At 40.0% G+C, this 24,525-nt stretch overlaps 1 protein-coding gene across 1 annotated transcript in view; it reads right to left on the bottom strand.

Moving 5' to 3' along the window:
- Positions 1-502: 502 nt before the first annotated feature.
- Positions 503-24,525, bottom strand: part of LOC139735851 (uncharacterized) — a 38,963-nt gene continuing 14,940 nt past the window's right edge. Inside the window, exons 3-4 of the mRNA XM_071646600.1 lie at positions 1,214-1,436; positions 503-765 (exon numbers count right to left, since the gene is read on the bottom strand). Coding sequence (XP_071502701.1) covers positions 503-765; positions 1,214-1,436 — 486 coding nt within the window. The remainder of the gene's footprint in view (positions 766-1,213; positions 1,437-24,525) is intronic.

The raw sequence follows: 24,525 nt of genomic DNA on the forward strand, positions 1-24,525 counted from the left end.
AATGGAATGACGACCAACTTCATACCCGGAGTCTCGCGGAATGAGTCTGTACTAGCAGACTTTTATTTGATTATTTGCTCCACAGTTCATCATGATTGTCCATAGATATGCCCTCTTCCACATTATCCCAATCGTTAGTGTGATGCTGCTGCTGCTACTGCTGCTGCTGGAAAGACCAATGGACTGTTAATCACTGATACTTTCTGTTGTATTTCCATCACGTGGATACACATCCCACAACATCGGGAGGTCACACACAACTCTACATCATTAAGTCTTTACAGCCAATTACTTCAATGAATCTCTGTTCTTTTCTACATCCTCAAAAGCTTCCAGAGCTGTGCCATTGTGTTTTTTAAAGAGAAATTTCGACCCAAACTATCAATAATCTCGACGGAGGCCTAATGCGAAAATGTCGAAACAGTTTTTGAAAGTCCAACAAAAGTGTGCTGCAGATGAAGTGGTGAAGGACAGATAGAGAGAGAGAATGTGTGAAAGAAACTCATGTACTCTGCGGCCCAGGGCTTCCGTGTGATGGTGGCGAGCTGTTTGAGGTAGGGTAATCCGCACTGGGCATCTGGCTGGACGCCGGCTGTACGGAGTGCTGCTCTCCGGTCCCCGCTGGTGGGTTGGCCATTCCGGGGGTTATCTGATGGGCGGGGCTTGATGCGGAGGGGGCTCTGCTACCGGTCTCCACTGGTATCGATGGGTGGTCGGGTGAGGGCGGGGCTATAGGCACAGAAGGAACCTCAGAGGCACTGCGACCTGCCAGAGAAGATGTGATTGAATGCGAAATTGGAAGTGGACCTGGGGATTATTTTGAACTTTGATTTGTTCCATATTGATCGATTTGTTTCTACCTTTCCTGAAACCCACTTTTCAGGATGTAGTAGTGTATGACACAACCAGGTATTGATGAATTTTGTTACTCACTCAATCTCCCAAAAAGGCATGAAGAGATTTCATGGATATTAACAAACATGTTCAGCGTATATTCTACAGTGGACCTTTTTTTCTACATTGATTGATAAAGATTTTGGTCTCAAATATTTTGTAAAACATTGCCAAGTTACATATCTTTATATCCATTTACCTTTGCAAGAAGTGTGGCAGGTTACAACTGTTCTTTGGTGTTTATATGAAAAACAAACATACTAAAAAAAAAATCGAGATAAATATTTCTAGTAAAGATAACAAACTCGCATCTAATTACCTGTTTCTGTAGGATTCGGATGGGTGTAAGGAGGAGGTAGCTCTTCGTATTTAGGCAGCTTCCACTCATTGGACCCTCCCCCTCCCCCAATGATTCCAGGGTACGGGGGCGGCTCGGGGAAAGCTCCGACCGGGGCGTTGCCCGTCATGATGTGGGGGTAAGCTGGCCGTTCCTCAAAGCCTTGGTTGTCTCCATGTTGCAGGGCATCAGCATGGGCCAAAATCTGAGATATTTGAGAAAAAAACCCAGATATATACATTTATTGCAACAATAGCTAATGGCACAGGTTGGTACAAATCTGAACTTCAGAACACACATTGACAAGAGTCACTCGTAATGCTCACATACACATTGTACTGTATGGGTACAATTTATTCTTGTCAAATGGCTGTCTACACTACATTTTGTATCTGAGCTTAAACTTTAACAATTCAAACTGCAGTAGCTCTGTACCAAACTCTACCACCACAAAAACAGGAGGCTAGTATTATATTTGGTGAATGACCGGTGGCCAGTGTCAACTCTATTGGAGTAAGGTCTCTGTCCAGTGTGTAAAGAAAAAGGGAAAAGTTCTTGTGGTTTAGTGGTTTGGGCACACAACATTTCAACAGGAAGCCTGAGGGTTCAAGCCCTGTGATGGCACTAGTGTCCTTGAGTTACACACAATATCCTCTACACCCTTCCTCTCTACCCAGGTGTATGAATGGATTAACAGTGGAGAGTAGAATGTTACTATGGTGTATTGCTCAATAACCCTTTGCGTGCTTGGAGTGCTGATTGGCACAGAAAAACCCACAGCATTGTATACACTGTCCCTAGCACAGAAAGGGTTTAAGTGGCAGCCTGGCTGTGATTACTACAGAGACTCCAACCCCAAGCACCTTCTGATCTGGAGATTCTCTCGCCTGAAACCCCTAGCAAACGGGAGACTCCAAGCTGATGTGCGCGAAGCGCGAAGTTCCTTGCGACCGGGGTCCAGCTCTAGGGTTCTAGATGCTCTCTCATGCTATCTAAGGCTTATTTTTCAACATGCGATGGCAATTAGTAAGAAATCCTTTCCAACGGGAGACACAGAGCCAGGGCGGGAGAAATTAAATCTCAAGCGGGAGAACGGGATATTTTGCAAAAATGAGCTTTCGGCGGGAGATCTCCCGTCGAAAGTGGGAGAGTTGGAGTCTCTGTTACTACGATGGAGCAGTAGAGAACACTCTAGGCGCAGGTTTGATTCTAATGACAGGGCAATACAGCACCAAGAACACTACAGTTTTGTACAACCACTTTTCCTCGTATCAAAGTGTCATTGACATACAAATGAAATGGTGAATGGAACTGAACTCATTCATGGCCACCATTTCAAAATGTCACTGATTTTGTACACACTAGTTATCAGATTGCCAGTGGAAGCAAAAGAAAGAGCATTGCTTCAGAATTCAGAATGCACTTTTCAACTTTACAGTGACTGGAGGGCATGTTGGGATGTGATGCTATATTGAGAGCATAGAAAGCCCACCAGGATGCGACTGGTACATGTTTGAAGTTCACTTCTATTAATGTACCTCAAAACTGTCACAGCAAATCTTTCTACACTTTCTCAGATATACTCGTGTCCCATTCAGACACCAAATACCACTAAATATGAGTTTCGTCAACCAATCATTGCTCTAATCGCTTCAATATTCCTACTCATATACTGTAAAAGCTGTTATTTTTGCATACAGATATTTTTGCAATAGAGGAGGTCACAGGCATTTTCGCAAGATGATGTTTTCACGATATGACATCGAGGGTATCATAAAGTGCACGCCACTCTACTGTACATGGCAATGTGTTTGTGTGCTGTTAAATTTGCATCCCTAAAGTGATTTGCAAAATTTGTGAAAATGACACTTTTTGTAATTAGTAAACAAGCTACCATTAAACAGTCCTCCAGTAGTAAAGACTAAGAGCATGTATTCATTCACCTGTTTATCTCACAGGTTTGTGAGGAAGAACATACTTTAGTATCCTTTCCATTCTTAAATGGCACTTCATGGATAACGCATTTTAAGATTTCAGACCGAAACAAAGATTGTCAGTTGTTGTTGTTGCTGCTGCTGCTGTTGTTGTTATTGTTATTGTTATCACTCTTGGTTGTTGTAAGGTGTGATGTGCATCACTGCGCAATCCTCCTGGTCCTTCGCATGACATGTCAAGATGGGACTTTAAAAGCTGTGCATATGTATGAGAGTATCTACACCTATGTCACAAAATTTACTTTGTATACACTCAAAGGTGGAAATATGAATTGAGATTTCAACTTGTGAAATACATTTTTGGAGGGTTATAAATGGGATGTTTAATTGAGCAATTGAGGATATTGCTTCATTCTGTGATAATGTCAAGTTGTGTTACAAAACCAAGAATCACAATTAATAAGCCTAAAGTGCTTGTCACCTTGGATAACGAATGTGTAATCAAGCTGTTCCTGCACAGCAAAGGAGAGGGTCTCAGAAATAACTTCCAAGTGGGAAGAACCAGGTAGTAGTTCTCATACTACAGACCATCTAAGTGGGTCTTGAGGGATTAAATATGAGTTCATGATACATTTGTAGTATCACTGAAACTATGGGTCAATAGCTTCAATTTTTTGCCAAACCAGAAGCTCCAAGACTCGCAAACTGTATGCTGCACGATTTCACCAATGCCTAAAATACTGCTCATGTGACACCACTTCACAGGAATATACTGTACAGACATATATGGATATGAAGCTCTTCAAATATGGTTCAGCACAAGCAAGTCTGGTTGGAGAAGATCATTATTTCCAGTAAACACTGATATTTTTCTATCATTTTATGGTTCTTTTTTTAAGAAGTAGTCTTTTAAAGCTTATTTTACAGCAATACACATTTGCAGGGTGGTCCACAACTTGAAATTTTAGCATGTTGCAAGCCAAGAATCTGAGAATATTGCAGAAATTGAATATGCGCGGAGCGTACACAATGAGTACATAGTACGCAATATTTTGCTGCTTATCTCTCTTTGTGCTGCTTATATTCAATGTTCTCTCTAATGTTTTGCACACAAATATCTAAGTACCAGGTAGTTTGATGTGTCTTATGTTATGCACATGTTTTGCAAATTTTGAATACTTTTACTTTGAGCTTGTTGCAAATTCTTGAGGATGTTGCATAGCATGTTGCTGGCTTTTGAGGATGTTGCACAAGAATTTAAGCATGTTGCAGCGACATGCTAAAACCCCTCGTGGACCACCCTGCATTTGTATAACATTATGCTCCAATGTTCTGATTCGAAACAAAGAACCATCGTCAGACTGAAAATCACAGGACACATTTGGAGAGTGTTTGATGGGGAATGTACATGTATGTATAAATGTGTGAATTATGGAACATAAAGCTCCACGGAACACTGTAGTGTGCTGTTCACACGTAAAGCCAATCAAACAATCGAAGACATCCTTAACAACATGAACAACAAAGATAGATAAAATATTGGCAGATGCACCACTGCTGAGCTTTTAGTGTCACTTGTTGAGGTTCATCCCCATCCAATTCTAGGAGCAGTAGACAGCGCATTTCCTGTTCCCAATTGGGCCGGTTAGTCTCGGCCATGGATTTCAGCCAAGAGATGTGCGTCAGGTCGACTATTTCGGGCACATTTTGATTTCTGCCCCTCTTCGGTTTAATCAACCAACTAATAGAAACATACAGTGTACAGTGCCATTGCCAGGCACAAACTCACTCACACACACACACACACACCAAAAAAAGAAAAAAAAAATGAGGATAAAATAAGAATACGATTGGCATCAGTGTCAAACAATATCGGTAGTGGCGCAAATAGGTATGCCTAATATTTAGCTCAGCACCTGTCTAACATGCTTTGAAATGTCACGCAACATTGATCTGACATGGAGTATGTCCCCCACTTTGAGAAGGACAAAGGTCGAAAACTGTATTCCTTTCTTTTCATTTTTTTTTTTTTTTGGGGGGGGAGGGGGATACCAGCTTTCCAGTGTAGATCCGGTGAACACAAGGAAACCGCCCACAAAAGGACAAAAAGACGTGAAACAAAAACTGCACATCACAACACCTATACTTTTACAAGCAGCTGCATGAATAGCAAGACAAAAAAAGACAAAACAAAAATTTGAAATATCATTCAAAATGCACGTACTTGTGCAAAAAAAAAAAATTCTTTGATGCTAGTTTGAGATATTGTGCTGTCTTGACAATAAAGTTTGGGCTTCATTTTTAACAACAACAAAAAATTTAGGGATGTCAGGTTATTTCGTGTTTCCAATGTGCATTATTTACCCCCAAGACAATAATTCAGAACACTCTGACGAGAGATAACTTTGCCCAAAAATTGCTAAAATGAAAATTTGGGGGCGAACGTACGAATGCTGGACTGACATCTACAGTAATACGTACCAAAATATGAAGGTCAAATGATAAATGTTCATTGAAAATTTGTTCTTCAAATGAATTGCCTGATATTGATTAGAAAAGATAACATCAGCCTTTAAATTCTATTGAACACTGTCTTTTATACCATTTCTAGACTTTATAGTTGTGAACATGCAAGTTACATGGACTGACGAGTACCGGTATGTGAGTTTTGTCAGTCCACGAAATGTACAAGTTTTGTACGTTCACCACTAAGTCTAGATAGAATATTTAATTTAATTTAATTTAATTTAATAGAATTCTTGTTCAACAGTTATCAGCATCTCATAAAAACAGAAAGAAAGATAATTTACATTGACCTTTGGCATCTAACCTTTTCAGGTCATGCCAGGTGATTGCTAAGAGCAAAATTACCTGCCTACGATATGTATTCACCCTGCTGTGCCATGAAAATGAAAATAGCGTACTAATCACCCCGTATTGGAGCCAGAGATGGTGCAGTTTACAAATGGTGATTAGGACTGCTTTGGTACTCTGTCATCAGCGTGCGGAAAGAGTCACTTAAAAGAGAATACTTCAAGGATGCAGTGTTTGGTACTTGATATATGAGGCAAACATTTTTGCAATGAGGTCATTGCCTGATAACACATAGTACAACATAAAAGAAGATGGTGAACAAAAGAGATAAAAAAAGGACAGAAAAAAAATGGAAGACAGATGAGAGAAGAGAGAGAAAGAGAACAAGAAGAAAGGAAACACTGCCAAACAGCATCATTAGCTTGTTTTCACACCAGTCGAGAAACGTAATTGCAATGCTGAATTAGTTACGATTGCAATTGCAATTAGGATTATTGTCCACACACGCAACCAAGGAAGGCTTCCGGGATATTGCTGTTTTTATTTTTCGGAGGGAGAGAAGAGGTGTGGCTTCTTTCTGAGTACCCATTAATTGCTTTTGAGCGGTATTGTAGTGCACGCTTTGACTGCAGTGCAGGCACCTCTGGGGGGCATTTCATGAAGCATTTTTGTCCGACAACTTGTCGGACAAATTTGCTCCTAACTAATAAGATGCAAGGATGTCAGTAGCTTTTAACATTTCGTCTGACAAAATGCTTCATGAAATGCCACCCAGGAGCGTGATTTTTCTGCGGAAGTGGTTGTAAGGTCACTGTAAGCTCTGCCCCAAAAAACATGATTTGTGGGTCAAACCATACACACGACTGTTACGACAAAAACGTGATTCTGGAGAATTGTGATTCGAAAACCCTTTCAGACCGTCATTTGAATCACGCATGGAATTAAGATTCAAATCACTCTCCACGATTCCAGTTTGCATAAACATGGCCAAAATGCATCATTTGAAAGATACTATTGATGCGTCATTTGAATAACGATTCTAGTGATGCATCATTTGAATCATGATTCCAGCGATGCGTCATGAGAATCGTGATTCAAATTATGCACTCTCGGTAAGTGTGAAAACGGCTACCATGAGGAAGTGGGAAAACAGGGATCAACCAATAAAAGACAGCTTCTGGTAACAGATATGACTAATCACTGTATGATGACACTTTTGTGATGTCACACAGAAAGTACAAATATGAGACTGCATAATGTTTACAGAGCTAAACCAGTATATTATCAAAAGGCGTAGATATCATGTTCATTTCTCATGTTGTTCGCGTGTTAGCCAGCAGATATTATGTGAGTTTATTTTGTCGGGTCACTGGTATAGACTGCACTCCTTTGCATGCATGCTTGCATTGAAACATATAAGTACAGAGCACAAGCTAAGAATGATGCCAATGAAATTGTTGCCTGTCTGACAGAAAGGGCTCTAAGGCTTGCATGCTCTAAACCTTGCTATGGCAGGACCCCAAGGCATGCATGCTCTGCCCATATGACGCTTGCTAGGGCCCTTCAGCTGGGCAGATGACGAAATGTACTACTACTCTAGAGAGATACAGAAATAGTCTGACACATCATTACATGATACAATGTAGAAGCAAGATTTAGGGCCTATGCTTTTAAGATTCCAGTGACTACCGGTATACAGATGGAACACATGAGCAGATACAGTGTAGTTTTAATGCAAATGGTGGTATAAGAAGCAAGAGAAAAGCCCTTTTCACACTTGTGTTTCTTAACCCTGGACTTTCTCTGACCCAGGACTATCGTTAGTCCCGTACCAATTTTTTCAGCTTTTTACACTGGCCAATTAGTCCTGTACTATCTCTTGTCCGGGGCTAAGGAGAAAACTGACCTTTCTACACTCGTTTTTCTTAGCCCCGGACTTTCCAAACCACATGAATATTCATGATTACGCTTGTGCACTGTACACGTACACGCAAGCACCGGCAGCACTTGATTACCTCGTTTCTGATTGGTCAGTGGGAGTCGGACTTCGTCTCCGTCGTTTAGCCTCAGATTATTTTTTCGTTCTGTTTACACTCACTTGCTTGGCACCGCAATTGCGGTGCTAACCCTGCTATTTTGCAGGGCCAGATAGAACGGGATTATCGGTGGGGCTAGCCCACTTTGGCAAAAACGAGTGTAAACAGAAAGTGGGTACGGATAGTCCCGTACCAACGGTGGGGCTAAGACCCCCCCCCCCCCCCCCCTTAGCCCCACCGTTGGTACGGGACTAAGCAAAAATTTACAAGGGTAAAAACCCTATACAGTACTTCCACTCATGCACTGCATGCACACATAGACATCCTTATGCTATGCAATCAAACCGTCTATAAAACAACCCACTATTAAACACAGTTGGAAAACTGATCTCATTTTACATATAAATACAGTGTGCAAACAACTAAATCATTGTATTCAGACTCGTGTCACAACTCGTGACCCAACAAAACATGCCAGTAATTGAATGTTGAGCCAATGAAATGTACATAAATCTCAAAATAAACAATCTGATTTAATAGTCAATAATCATTCTGATTCACATCTGACTGCATTTGGTTCAACAACAGATTGCTCAGTTTCATGCAGCAGGTAAGAAGGATGCACCTCACAGGTCTTGGATTTTAAAAGCAAACTGCTGTACGGTGCACTCTCATTATGAAACACGGTTTAAATAATGCAGTTCTTGTATGTTAAACAATGAAGTAAAAATTTAGGTCTCAAAATTACCATCGATACAATATCTTTACACACTTTACTGTTCGGCTATTTATCATGAAATTTTGATATTTAATGGGAGAAAATTGCCTGTCCCAAGGACTTTGTTACAATGCAGAAATGAGATGATGCTTTATTAGCAGGTACCATTTGATGATGAGAAATATTCAAAGTCTGAATATGATGAGAAATATTCAGAGTCTGAGAGCTAATGTGCTGCCACACAATAGTATGGGCAATGGTAGCCCGACCAGACGCTGTAATTACGCCATGCGAATACAGCGTCTGACAAGCGAGGCATATAGCTTCAAAGTGAGGAACCTCAACACAACTAAAAAAACTTATGAAAATTCATACTTTTACTCTACAAAGAATATGTTGCTCACGCTAAATGCATGCTTGTATTACAGAAGAATTGTTCACCACACCGGGTCCATAGATAGCCCTTGCGATAAGTCCGTGGAACAAAAAACTGACAATTTCTGGCGCAATTTGACCGTCCGGGTGGCGTTTTACCGTTTATCGTTGCAGAATTCAAAATGGCGCCTTCATGCTCCAAAGCGAGCGTGGCGTATGCGGTGAGAACGTACTGTATTACAGAACCTATATCGTATTGCATAGGGCCTACTGCCTAACGTCGTCTGCTAGCTGCGGAGAGATCCACTATGAGTGCGTGCGCTGCTTAAGTGTAGCAGCATGGTCGATAGCATACAGCTCTATGGGGCATTCACATCACGTATACGTATGTGTATTCAAATTGGCCTGGTGTGAAAGGCAATGTACCGTTTGGACATGCTGGATATAATCATCAATTTCGGTAAGTTTCATAACGTAAATTTGAATACTGATAGCATAGATATCGAGTCTTATTATTGAAGATTGTATTAGATGAGTTTGAGGTGACAAAAATGATCTTACATATCAGGGTAATTCCATGGGGTTGGGACTGAAATTGTGACATACAAGTTGAAAATTCAAGTTGGGTAAATTGAAATTTCCTTTTTTCCCCTGAATTGTTACTCCCATTCTTCAACTTATTCCACTAGAAATCTGTTTATTACTTCGCACACTTTCAGTCAGCATGGGTAAACAGGTATGGCAAAATACCTATGTTACACGGACTTCATTTGTTGACATCCTTCATAATTTTGTGTTCTGAAATGATAACAATGAACACATCCACGTTTTTTTCATCCATAGCACATCAACATGTTATTTAACAGGTGCATGAGATCATTATTAGTAAGATTGTATGTTCTGATGTCAACTGCAAGCCACTTTTATTAACATGTTTTTTTCTACAAACCATTAACAATTTCAATCAAAGGTTTAACTTTTTCATCAAGAGTGACACAATGACAATATTTTTAAAAACACCACAATTGAAGCAAGTGATTTGTATGGGTATTCAAGTGAAAACATGATTTTATTGTTATAATCAGGGGTTTTCAGACAACAACCTCGCCCACAGTGTACTACCTATGTTACACGGACAATATGTCTTTGTAACATAGGTACACTACGACATATCAACTGATTTCCTTTATTGTGGTGTGAGATGTTAAAACCTACACATATAGACTTTATGTATGTTCCCACAAATAACACTATTGTAACAGTTCTTTGGAATTATATCTACTGCACACCTGTGGAACAATACCTATGTTACACAGACTTCAATTCTTTGTAACTCTGGTATGAAAGAAGGCAGACTTAATCAGAAGAAGAAGAAGAAAGTGAAGCTTTACACAATTTGACCTTATATACACTAACAACATCATCAACTAGTTGTCAACTAACTAAGAAAACTAATAAAGAGAAATCAGACAAGTCTTCTTGTCTTCTCCATGTTCTTTGTTTGAAATTAATTTCTGCTCTTTTGTCCAATGTCCATTTAGCCCTCGATTTTTGTTTTTCTTCTGTCAATTTTCCCTCTGTGCAGTTTTCTTCTTGTCTAGTTTGTTACATTCACTCTTCTTGGGTGTTGCTTTGTCGGCTTCCTCTCTGTTTGTGGAGTGCTGTGGCTGTGCCCTTTTCACTCTTTCACGTAGTTTAATCACGTAGCGGTGGCAGAGGAGGAACCATGGCAGATTCATCAACAAACTGAACAAAAGGTGTTAAGAGAAATAGAATATTAAAAAAAATAAAAAGAAAATTTTTGTCGGGGTTGACTATATATTCCTGTTGATGTATCTGTGTGTTTATGAATGGAATTAAATGATTTTAACAATTTTGCTTGCATTTCTACCTCTTGGCATACCCATTAGCTAGAGTTCCATGTGTACCTCCCACCAAAATTGAAAAAAAAAAATGGGTTATGCTTAAAATGATGTAAATATATTATTAATAAAATAATATAGCATGTAAAACATAGGAAAATATCATTTTCATACTCTATGCCAAAAACTTGTTTTCAGATGTAAGCTAGGAAGGGCAGGTCGCTGCCCCCAGTGTCCTAGCTAAGGTTAGGGCTAGGGTCAGGGTTACGGTTACGGTTATGGTCCTTAATAGACTCCCAAAATAATACTAGGCCCTATTTATATTCATCCCCCATCGAAATTGTCGCCCTCTTTTTGGATGATAGTGTAGAGCAATAATAGTCCAACTTTGATTGGGGTTCATAATTTTATTGAAGCCTTTCCTACCCACTACCCACCCAAACTGAATAGGACACTGGCATTTTAGCTTTGAGACTTCACAGTGGGTGAACATGGAATGGAAATGGTGAATCCTTGTGAAATGTTAACAACTTCATCAGAGCATCTAACAGGTCAGTGAAATCTTGGAAGGAAAACATTGACATTTTCGAAGTAAATCTGTTAAAGAGAAAGAATTTCACAGCTCCTAGTTCCCTCAATATCACCAGCAAAATAAGGCAAACTCTATTTCTCTAGTTCAGATGCAGTCTGGACATTTACGTTTTTCAACTAATAGTGATTAATACTAACTCTAGCACGTCTACCTTGGTAGATACCTAATGACAAAAGGGTCCAAAAATTCACAATAATCGGGAGGTAAAACAATTCTATATTGCAGTGAAGATACACTGATATACTTTTGTATGGCTTTCTAAGAGAGGAATATATGCTCCTTTTGCAGAGACCAGCATGGACGGAAAATTTGGCGATCAAAATTATGAACATGAACCTGTAACAAATATCTCAGTATGTGGGACTACAGTATCATCGTCCACAGTATTTTTGGCCAGTTCAGAGGTTTAGATGTCGTTTTTTTTTTCTCTAATAGAGTTACAGAATGTGACAAATGTTATTATTTTCGTAAAATAGCGGAAAAGCTTACCAATTGACATCAGAAACATTAAAACTCCTGTACCTACGTTACATGGACAACGGCAGAAAAACAGATCTTGCGCTGTCCAGGTAGGTGTATATTGGCTCTGAGTAGTTTTTCTGCCATTGGGGGAGGACTGCCAGTGACATGAATACGATTGCTGAAGTTAGTAGCTCTTCTTTTTATCGTGAGAGCGTCTTTCCTTACCTACGTTACACGAAGAGACTGGACATCGCCCTGAAGTACAGTGATATGTTCCATATTTTCTCGTTTATTTGGAGGATGTTGATGCTAATTTTTGGATAAGAATACTCCTGAAATATAAATCTCATTATAGAAATACAGTTTCTGATCATATTATGATTGGAAGTGTATGTAAAACCATGCTATACCTATGTTACAACAAAAATTGCCATGGACTTCGTTTGTAACATAGGTATTATATGAGGTTGCTTGAAGATGCTCTGGTGTTCTTATTTTGTTACAAATGTTTATGTGCCTTATAGTCTTTGTAGAAGTCACCTTGCCTCTCTTAATTATGATAGGCATAATGCTGAAAGGTTGTATATTCCTGTTTTACATTGCCATGAAAATGGCATATATTTATGTCACAACATAAACCACAAAAAACCATGGGACATCATTAGTGAAACAGTCATAGACAAAATACATTTGTACACAGGCTTGTTTTTTTTTTCATCAAATAATTCTTCACACATTTCTCTCCAAGAATAACTGCAAACTACAGACAATTATTTGATAATTTTTTCAGAATATGACTTTTATTCCCTACACAACATGAAAATCTAGAGAAGACCCAACCCCATGGAAAGACCCATATCAAAATTGAAAGCGATCGTAATCCGATTACTGAGCTCTCTTCGTGGTTGGTGGTCCCGCGAGTACAGCCCTGTCGCGACGTACCTACGTACAGCGACTGGGCTGTGTATAGTTAGGGCAATGGTGGTATCACAACAGTACAAACATATATCATGTGGCAATCTATCATTTCACGACAAAGATTGCAACATGTCCAGTGGTACGCTGATTCCAAGACCATGCAATTGTAGATCAGATGACCATCAGCATGACAGGACATTATATCATTAATTTGGCACTTGCTGGGTCAGTGATACTTTTGCAAGTCTGAAGTACTCAAAACTTTCATTTTGGTAATACTGCTTGGAAGGATATCATCTTGGCTTCCTCTTTGTCCAGGATGTGTGCGGACATACAAGAACAATGTATGGTATAGATCACAAATGTATTGTCCTAGCAGAATCAATGCTGTACTGTACTATTTTCACTTTCATACGGCAAAGTCTGCCAATTTCGAGTGCCCATTAAATGCTACTGCTACATTCAACAACTTCCAACAAAACTACGGAGGGGGGGGGGGGGGGGAGGGGGGACTTCCTGAATAAATGTCATGTTGTAGCTATGTAGTTGTAGCTAGACTGGATAAAGACCTCTTTGTTGTTTCCCAACCATACATGTAATTATAAACCTAAACGACAATGCAGGCTTTTTCAGGCAAGAACATTGGTGTATCTGGTTTTAGTGGAAAGCACAGATCCTGTCCAGTACATCCGATAGGGCAGAGTGGGTGAAGTCATTCATAAAGGGAATAAAACCAGGGGGTATTTGGAGTTTCCCCTATTTTTTTCATACTGCAAAACATTCAATTGATAGCTCTCAGTTGAGAAGAGAAAAATCTACGGTTTTCCCTTCTGGCAAGTCATCAAAAGCCTGCCTGTCTGTCTGTGGTTTCTTTGTAAAGGAACTCGGCTTTTCTTCGAGAGCAACGTTCCCCAGAAATCCAGCTGAAAACTCCTTTTTCAACAAGCACACAGTGTCTGCCAACACCCATTGTACTGTACAAATAGACTGGAGTACCTCATACACTTTGTATGCGGGGTATTTACACAATGTACACTGTATTTGTAGCTCACGTCATACAATGTATGAAATAAAAATGGGCAAGTTTTGATTTTTCTACTTTGAGCATATGATTTAAACTGTACATGTACCATAGCACAAGGTGCAATATGTACTAATTTAAAGCTAGAACAATTATGAAATGACGATGATGATTAAAGTTCAATCCTATCAATGTATACCATCAGAAAATAACTAATAAATTTGCATGAAAAATGAATCATGGTAACAAATGGTACATGCACGTGTAGGACATTTGAAAATTCATTTTCTTTTTTTTTTACCCCCAGAATTTCAAATGCAAGTGAGTAACCTACGGTATTAGGACAAAAAGTCTAAGGGACATGTTCCTTTCTTTTCTTGGACTGTACATTAGGAATTTCATTTGTCAGCTAAAAAATCAATATACCTACACATGTACATAGATTATGCACATGGGAATGTATCAAAACTTCCATTTGATGTCCCAAGTATCCTAATACAATGTACTTTTCAAACACAATTATTATCATCAATTTAAAATGACTCACTGTATATAGTTGAAATATTTCAAAGTTCTATCATACAAGCTGGGCATGTCTGAAACATAAAAATAACATGTCTAGCTAATTAATCAAGAAATAAATCAAAAGTTATTTTCAGTATTACATGTAGCACATGTGGAATAATATGACAGTAATGCATGCAATACCAATATACCATGCACACTTTTGTACAGATCATCTACAGTGTATTACTTTATTGTTCTCCATGATGATGACTTATTAACAAACATCACTGCAGTTATCAGTGGGAAATATGATGTCAGGTAAACTTTTGCCTTTGAACACAACTTAATTTTAAAGAGAACTCAGAACTATGAACAAAAGAAAAGAACATGCACATTACTTTTTATTTTCTTTTTTTGATAATTGCTTCCAGTCATGATAGACAGAAATTTGAAGAAAAGATACAATATACTAGCTGAAACAAAGGAATAAATAATGAATTAATAGACAATATACACATTTTTTTATCCTGTATTATGATAAAGAGCTAAGTAAATAGTGGCTTAAAACAAACTGTACTTCAACTTCATTACATTTTGTCCAATTGAAATAAAATGTTCACTAATTTTGTTTGTCTCATTTTACTCATTTAAATACAAGTCTATGTGTACTTGGAAAATGGAGTTTAATAGTTGTGCATGTGCATGGTGTCTTGTGAATTATGTGCTGTGCTGTGTTATGTGTATCATGTGTGTGGTGTGTGTGTGTTTGTGTAGTGACGGGAGGAGGGGTGATTATTGTCAGCATAGGCGTACCCAGGATTTTTTAGAGGGGGGTGTTCAGTGGCGTACCGTGGGTCAAGACATTGGGGGGGGGGGCGCACCTCATGGAAGCAACATCAGAATTGCATAACTGTACAATTAAATGCGAGCGAGCGGAGCGAGCGAGCTTGAAAATTTTGACATTTTTGACAGTCCCCAAACTGCCGTTTGTAGCTATATACAGCTGTATAATAATGTATGTGTGATGTATATATTATATTTGCTTTGGAAATTAAGGTGGTTGCACCGGGTGCAACTGCTGGCAGTTGCTGGCAGTAACATCAGGAGAATGGCATGACGATTAAATGCGAGCGAGCGAAGCGAGCTAGCTTGAAAATTTTGACATTTTAAGTCCCCAAACTGCCGTTGGCAGCTATATTTTTTCGCTTTAGAAATTAAGGGGAGGGGGCGCACCGGGCGCAACTGCTGGTAATTACTGACAGCAACATCAGGAGAATTGCATAACGATTAAATGCGAGCGAGTGAAGCGAGCGAGCTTGAAAATTTTGACATTTTACAGTCCCAAAACTGCCATTTGTATTAGCTATATTTTTTCGCCTTAGAAATTAAGGGGAGGGGGCGCACCGGGCGCAACTGCTGGCAATTACTGACAGCAACATCAGGAGAATTGCATAACGATAAAATGTGAGCGAGCTTGAAAATGTTGACATTTTACAGTCCCCACACTGCCGTTTGTAGCTATATTTTTTCGCTTTAGAAATCAAGGGGAGGGGGCGCACCGGGTGCAACTGCTGGTAATTACTGACAGCAACATCAGGAGAATTGCATAACGATTAAATGCGAGCGAGCGAAGCGAGCGAGCTTGAAAATTTTGACATTTTAAGTCCCCAAACTGCCGTAATATATGTATATATATTTGCTTTGGAAATTAAGGGGGTTGCACCGGGTGCAACTGCTGGCAGTTGCTGGCAGTAGCATCAGGAGAATGGCATAACGATTAAATGCGAGCGAGCGAAGCGAGCGAGGCTGAAAATTTTGACATTTTAAGTCCCCAAACTGCCGTTGGCAGCTATATTTTTTTGCTTCAGAAATTAAGGGGAGGGGGCGCACCGGGCGCAACTGCTGGTAATTACTGACAGCAACATCCGGAGAATTGCATAACGATTAAATGCGAGCGAGCGAAGCGAGCGAGCTTGAAAATTTTGACATTTTACAGTCCCAAAACTGCCGTTTTTAGCTATATTTTTTCGCTTTGGAAATTAAGGGGAGGGGGCGCACCGGGCACAACTGCTGGCAATTACTGACAGCAACATCAGGAGAATTGCATAACGATTAAATGCGAGCGAGCGAAGCGAACGAGCTTGAAAATTTTGACATTTTACAGTCCCAAAACTGCCGTTTGTAGCTATATTTTTTCGCTTTGGAAATTAAGGGGAGGGGGCGCACCGGGCACAACTGCTGGCAATTACTGACAGCAACATCAGGAGAATTGCGTAACGATTAAATGCGAGCGAGCGAAGCGAGCGAGCTTGAAAATTTTGACATTTTACAGTCCCCAAACTGCCGTTTGTAGCTATATTTTTTCACTTTGGAAATTCGGGGGGGGGGGGGGGGCGCACCGGGCGCAACTGCTGGCAATTACTGACAGCAACATCAGGAGAATTGCATAACGATAAAATGTGAGCGAGCTTGAAAATGTTGACATTTTACAGTCCCCAAACTGCCGTTTGTAGCTATATTTTTTCGCTTTAGAAATTAAGGGGAGGGGGCGCACCGGGCGCAACTGCTGGTAATTACTGACAGCAACATCAGGAGAATTGCATAACGATTAAATGCGAGCGAGCGAGCTTGAAAATTTTGACATTTTAAGTCCCCAAACTGCCGTAATATATGAATATATATTTGCTTTGGAAATTAAGGGGGTTGCACTGGGTGCAACTGCTGGCAGTTGCTGGCAGTAGCATCAGGAGAATGGCATAACGATTAAATGCGAGCGAGCGAAGCGAGCGAGGCTGAAAATTTTGACATTTTAAGTCCCCAAACTGCCGTTGGCAGCTATATTTTTTCGCTTTAGAAATTAAGGGGAGGGGGCGCACCGGGCGCAACTGCTGGTAATTACTGACAGCAACATCAGGAGAATTGCGTAACGATTAAATGCGAGCGAGCGAAGCGAACGAGCTTGAAAATTTTGACATTAATACAGTCCCAAAACTGCCGTTTGTAGCTATATTTTTTCGCCTTAGTAATTAAGGGGAGGGGGCGCACCGGGCGCAACTGCTGGTAATTACTGATAGCAACATCAGTAGAATGGCATAACGATTAAATGCAAGCGAGCGAAGCGAGCGAGCTTGAAAATTTTGACATTTTACAGTCCCAAAACTGCCGTTTGTAGCTATATTTTTTCGCTTTGGAAATTAAGGGGAGGGGGCGCACCGGGCACAACTGCTGGCAATTACTGACAGCAACATCAGGAGAATTGCATAACGATTAAATGCGAGCGAGCGAAGCGAGCGAGCTTGAAAATTTTGACATTTTACAGTCCCAAAACTGCCGTTTGTAGCTATATTTTTTCACTTTGGAAATTCGGGGGGGGGGGCGCACGGGCGCAACTGCTGGCAATTACTGGCAGTAACATCAGGAGAATGGCATTACGATTAAATGCGAGCGAGCGAAGCGAGCGAGCTTGAAAATTTTGACATTTTACAGTCCCCAAACTGCCGTTTGTAGCTATATTTTTTCGCTTTGGAAATTCGGGGGGGGGGGGGGGGGGGCGCACCGGGCGCAACTGCTGGCAATTACTGGCAGTAACATGCAGGAGAATGGCATATAACGGTTAAATGCGAGCGAGCGAAGCGAGCGAGCTTAAAAATTTTGACATTTTACCGTCCAAAAACTGTCGTTTGTAGCTACATGTATATTTTTTTCGCATTGGAGGGAGGGGGCGCCCGGTGCGCCCCCTGGATCCGCCACTGGTAGTCAAGGGTGTCGGTTTATGTTCATGATTGGGGGAGGTATGACCAGCGAGGGGGCGTCGAAGTGACCAAGCGGGAGAAGGATGTCCAAAATCTGCACTTTATATAGAGCATCCCCTAATTTGTTTGTGTTTGTGAGTGTGTGCGTTTCATATAGATGGAAAAGTTAGGAAATAGCAAGTCTTATTATTGGCAATGCAAGGCATTTTGATATAGACTAGTATGTAAAGCAACACTGCAAAATCAATGATCAAGCTTTGATAGCAATTTTTAATGTGTACAACCTATCAAACATTGCGCAACGTTGCAGCGACTCTTTTTGCCATTCCGATATTCTGAGTACACTGCGCACATCCTGCTTGTATTCAAAATGCCAACCAGGAATCACGCTGAATCACAATCTTTTGTCGTCTCCGGGCTTTTTGAACAATGTTATACCTCTTTAATTATATGGTAAGAAAAATATATATATCTTAGAAAAATATCTTTTTTTCTTGATCATCGTTTCATGTCGATTTCAAAAGCAGTTTACTAACCCTTGAATTACCATTTTCGTAGGTTTTTTTTCTTTCTTTTTTCTTTTTTTTCTTTTTTTTTTTAAATCAGCGGATGGGGGGGGGGGGGGCACGTGCCCCCCCCCCCCATGCCCCCGTAGTTACGCCACTGTTCCTAGACCTAGATATCTAATGAATTTTAGGCGCAATAAAGTCATCCAACCACAATTTGTAGACTCACACTCAGTTATCTTTCAGTTTTAACTTTCAGTCATTGAAAAAATTCATATCTACAATTACTAAAGATTACCAAGTCCATGTGCTATTACTAATTACATTGAGTAGCAAGTAACTTGCTACTCCCAGAGCTTCCAGAGCTTGCTGCTTCCAGTAGGCTACTATACTGACTGTATCTTGGTAGTCAGTGGCGTATCTAGGGAAAACGGCGCCCGTGACAAGCGCGAAAATTGCGCCCCTAATTTCTGAAAAAGTGTTCAACCCCAACCCCATCCCGGTAAGGTCTTTAAAAAAGTCCTCATGATATGCTTTTTGAAGCACTTTAGAGGGGTCTTTTGAGGGTGATTTAAATGTATAAATAGGCAACCCTAAATTTTGATATATTTTGGCGAGCGAGCGCAGCAAGCGAGCCGAAAATCTTTATATTTCAGCTTTATACATAACATGGAATTCTTGTCATTTTTGGTTATTAAATCTTCGAATTACAATTCTAATCATAGTGACGGCCTTATAGATAACGATTTGTACCAACAGTGTCCAACCCCATCCCGGTAGGGACTAAAAAAAAGTCCACATGATGTGCTTTTTAAAGCACTTATAGAAGGGGTCTTTTGAGGGTGTTTTAAATGTAATAGATATTGAAGAATTTTGGCGAGCGAGTGCAGCGAGCGAGCCGAAAATTTTTGTATTTCAGCTCAATACAAAACATGGAATTCTTGTCATTTTTGGTTATTAAATCTTCGAATGACAATTCTAATCAAGATATAGTGACGGTCTTATAGATAACGATTTATACCAACAGTGTTCAACCCCAATCCCATCCCGGTAGGGACTTTAAAAAAGTCCACTTGATATGCTTTTTCGAGCACTTAAAAGGTTTTTTTGAGGGTGATATAAAATCTGATAAATTTTGATAAATTTTGGCGAGCGAGCGCAGCGAGCGAGCCGACAATTTTTGTATTTCACCTTACAAAACATGGAATTCTTATCAATTTTTGGTTATTAAATCTTACAATTCTAATCAAGATATAGTGACGGCTTCATAGATAACGATTTATGCCAACAAACCAAGGACTTGGAAAAATACTCTGAATTACTACGAGTGAGTGAGCCGAAATTTTGATATTTCCACGTCATCATTACGTTTTGTTCTTCTTATTTTTTTTTGATAAATTTTTAGTGAGCGGGCGCAGCGAGCGAGACGAAAATTTTTATATTTCAGTGTTACAAAACATGGAATTCATGGAATTCATGTTTTGTTTTTATCTTGTTTGATTTGGTTTTCTGTTTGCGCGTCAGCTTCGCGCGCGGTGCAGTAACGTAGTATTAACACGTACTGTACACGAGTTCTTTAGTGCGTATGATATTATGTAACTCCATAATGTATCATCATCCACACAAACATTAAAACAAGGAAGAGAGAGAGAGAGAGAGAGAGAGAGAAAATGAACGCAAAAGAAAGGAAAGGCGGAATTCAAAACGGAAATAAAAGCGGTAAAGACAGCTTTTGTTTCATTTGTCAACATCTAAGCATTGCTGAAGAGGGGTGTTGAATAGCTCAAACACCTCCCTTTTGCCCAAGGGGGGTGTTTGAACACCTTAAACACCCCCCTTTTGGAAAAGGGGGGTGTTTGAACACCCAAAACACCCCCCCTCGGTACGCCCTTGATTGTCAGTAACAATCAGGATCCAATTGGATCAACATGCAGCTGTCCAGTAGAATACACAAATTGTAGCCTACGGTACATGTACATGTACAACTGAAGTCAACTACATTGTACATAGAACCCTGCTTTGAAATCAGCAGTGTGTATACACTTTAATACATTTGCAGACTGTAACAAAGGCATGCAAAACTCAATCTACACTATGTATACATGTATTTGGCAAATACTCTTGTATCAGAACACAATGTACACTTACAGTAGTTGTGGGTTTCAGTGTAACTATGACGATTACATATATTATGTACTCTGTCGTGTAATTACCCTTTATCGCTGTACCACGTCAGGTGCATTGCATATCTCCTCCTATACACTGTGTCTGTACATACAATTTTTTGTATCAATGCTAACTAAACCTACAGTGCAGCCACAAGTACCGGGTAGTACTATGGTTGCACATTTATGAATGGGAACACTGTCTGCATATGTGTATACTGCACACAGGTATTATACCGACAACACATAGTACGTGTACCAATGCGACACATTGTATGTACCGGTATACCAAATGTACACGTGTATGTTGTACAATGTAGATATTTTGAAACCAGAACAGAAAATATTTGTCTCTTTGCTTGCTGATCAATAGTACCCCTACTTGTACCTTCTGGTGCCACAATGATTTTTTTTTTTTCTCTCTCTCTAATGTACACATGTACACATAGGCCAACTTGTACAATACACCATGTACATTATTGTACACTAGTATACCGTGAATCCGTTTGAAAGCATACATTCTGATAAACATTGTTCAATATCCTGTGTTAAAATTGCAGGATGCCATGCTAATGGGTTCACTGAAAGCCTAGGCTGCTGGATGAGACTGACTGCAGACACTAAATGAAGAAATGCGTAACAGCTGCATGTGTGTGTGTTTGTGTGTGAAAGAGAGAGCTTGATTTTGAGTGTAGCATAACTTCAGGAAAGTGTATAATGAAACCAGAATCTCTACTTTGCATCGAAGCTCCAACCATGCCATGGAAAAAATACTGGTAGTGGTACATGTACATTGTATGTGTTCAATCGTGGGTGTTAATGAATTCTCACTATCACAAATGAATTCAGTATTATGTAGAAACTCCAGTAGTGGTGGCGCTTTTTAATTTCTGTAATAATGTGTTGACAATGCTGCACCACTGCACAGTGTGATATGTGTATTTGGTGATATTTGAGTGGGTGTGTGGAGATCACCTCATTCATTTGCACACGGCGTACAGTCAGCATATGGATCCAACTGCTAGCGGAAAAAAAAAAGGCTTTCATCAACAATCGCACAAACTGTATACGTGATAGGGAGGCTTGGAAATGTTTACAAATCCAGTCCAATAGGGAAGAATTAATGTTATCATAAATCTTGGGTAATAGACCAGTGCCTAATTCCACTTTGGGCATGAGAAGAAAAAGGTCATTTGTACCAACAGGGATGTTGGTTTGTAAATTCACAGAGATCAAGAGCATCCGTAAATGTGATGATTATCAGCACATCTCAGACAGTAAGCCGCTGCCTGGTACTTGGCAGTATCAATTGAGAAAAAAAAAAAAAAATCTTACATACACATGAGCTAATTATCAACTGCCTTTGTCTGGCATGAAGTGTCCTTAAATGATGAAATCTCTGCCTCTCAAGTAGCACATGGCATTCCTTGTATGTATCATAACAACTTCACAAGTGAAGGGTCTCACATACATTGTACTAAACAGTCTGCTGATCATGAATGGTGCAAATCACATTTCAATTTTGTTTGTTGTCTTGGCTTTAGAGATAGAAAATACCTCTTATGGGGCATGCATAAGATTATACTCATACAGTCTTCCTCACTAGCCAGATTTGAAATTGTTAAATATGTGAAATAAACATGTTCATACTTATGTTTTCTACTAATGTGGTTAGTTGTTCGTTTGTTTGGTTGTTTTTTTTGTTTGTTTGTTTTTTGGTGTGTGTGTGTGAGGAATTCATATGGAACTGGAAGCAAGGTTGTATTGTGAAAAAGGTTCTGGATTTGTAAAATGAGAGTCTTGGGGTTAAATTCTGCCCAGTGCATTCATCCTTGGACAAGATGCTTTGCCTACAATGTCCCTTTAGACACAGGTGTATAAAATGCCGGGGTAATGATATAGACAAGGACCTCTTGGAGAGCAGTGGCAACATTGAAGATGTTATCATGTTACCCCATACAATGATATAGGTATGTAGTAATATCAGATCATATCTTTTCTACAAGAGCACCTCTACGTATGGCTCTAAACAATGCATCTTATATGATTGCTGTACAATTGTATGTCATGCTTCAACACTTTTTATTTCCCCGGAAACAATGTAATATATTTTCTGTTTTACTATACAGTAATAAAACAGACAGTTTTGGTACATAGTGCATGATCTGGAAACAAGCCTGAACTGGCCAGAATATTTGCTTGTGAACAAATGCTTGACTTGAGCAAAATGGTAATTACAATGCCATCTCAATCATACCAACAAGGAAAGACAATCAAACATCGAGTCGTGCTGATGAGCAAGCCGTGTCTTCTATTCTCATAGGATCTGTCTGTCAATGTTCAAGCTTCTGCTTGTCTGTGAGCCTGGTAGTCAATCTATCTGCCCATATCCCTCTGTCTGTTAATCTGTAATCAATTGTTCTTTGTTTGTTTGTTTGTTTGTTTGTTTGATTTCATTTTCTACAACATAATTTCAAACATGAATATTTTTTTTCAGTGATATCAAAGGAAACATCAATATGATATGGATTACAATGTACATGGTGTGAAGAAAGAAAATAAATGTGTACATTAATTCCATTAAGTAAAATTGATATTGTATCAAAAAATTTGCGAATAATTACCTACCTAGGAAATTATGCAGGACTGTCACTATAAGCAGTTGCTTGAACACGTGGCAGCCCAGAAAGCCTACATGTGTACAGCATGAGGGGGAAAGGGGGGGGGGGGGCAGAGAAGGGTAGGAGCATATGTATGATATAATATACATTTTGTTTTAGCAGAATGGGGAATCATCTGTCCTTTTTACAGATGTACACTGTATCTGTCTGTGTGTCTGTGTCTGTGTCTGTGTCTAAGTTATATCTGTATCTCTGTCTACAACCACGATTTGCTAAATCGTAGCTGGACGTCATGTGTACTCTGCATAAAATCTGCGTAAAATGTTGAATTTGTAGTTCGAAGGAGTACGGATAGCCATATATTCACTACTAGAGCCAAGCCTGCATACTCAGGAAAGAGTACGGCACTTGACAGACTCGACTGGAAGTAATTTCTGTGACATTTCGACTGCTTTTGAACGCTTCCCAAAATGGTCAACACCAGGGGAAATCCACCAACGGTAGCTGGAAAGAAGCAAGCCCGACCCGCAGGGGAGGTACTCGACGACTCGAAAAGCAGCCCCTCAGATGGCTTACCCGTGGGCGGTCAACCGGAACTTGACACCAAAGTGGACATTGGATCTATTGTTGAGGCAATTATCCAGGCATTCACGGACAAACAACTTGTCGAAAATCGCCTCACCCCTGCCCTAGGACCGGTGCTAGCTCCAGCGCTGCACGACTGCTTCATGCTGGAATTAGAAAAAAGAGACGCCAAAATCAAGCAACTTGAGAGCAAGCTGTGCAATGCTGAGGCTCGTGTTGAAGAACTGGAGCAATACTCCAGGCGTAACTGTCTGGTCATCCATGGGATCAAGGAAAACCCACAGGAAAGCACAGATGAGCTGGTCAGCAAACTCGCAAAGGATCAACTGGGAGTTGAAATCCAGCCTCAGGACATCGACAGGTCTCACAGGATTGGCGAGAAGGGCAGACTAGACAGGAATGGCCATGCTCTACCTCGTCCCATCA

Source organism: Diadema antillarum, unplaced genomic scaffold (genome assembly GCF_040938485.1).
Source record: "Diadema antillarum isolate AM-2024a unplaced genomic scaffold, OU_Dant_1.0 scf00000028, whole genome shotgun sequence".
NCBI classification, from domain to species: domain Eukaryota; kingdom Metazoa; phylum Echinodermata; class Echinoidea; order Diadematoida; family Diadematidae; genus Diadema; species Diadema antillarum.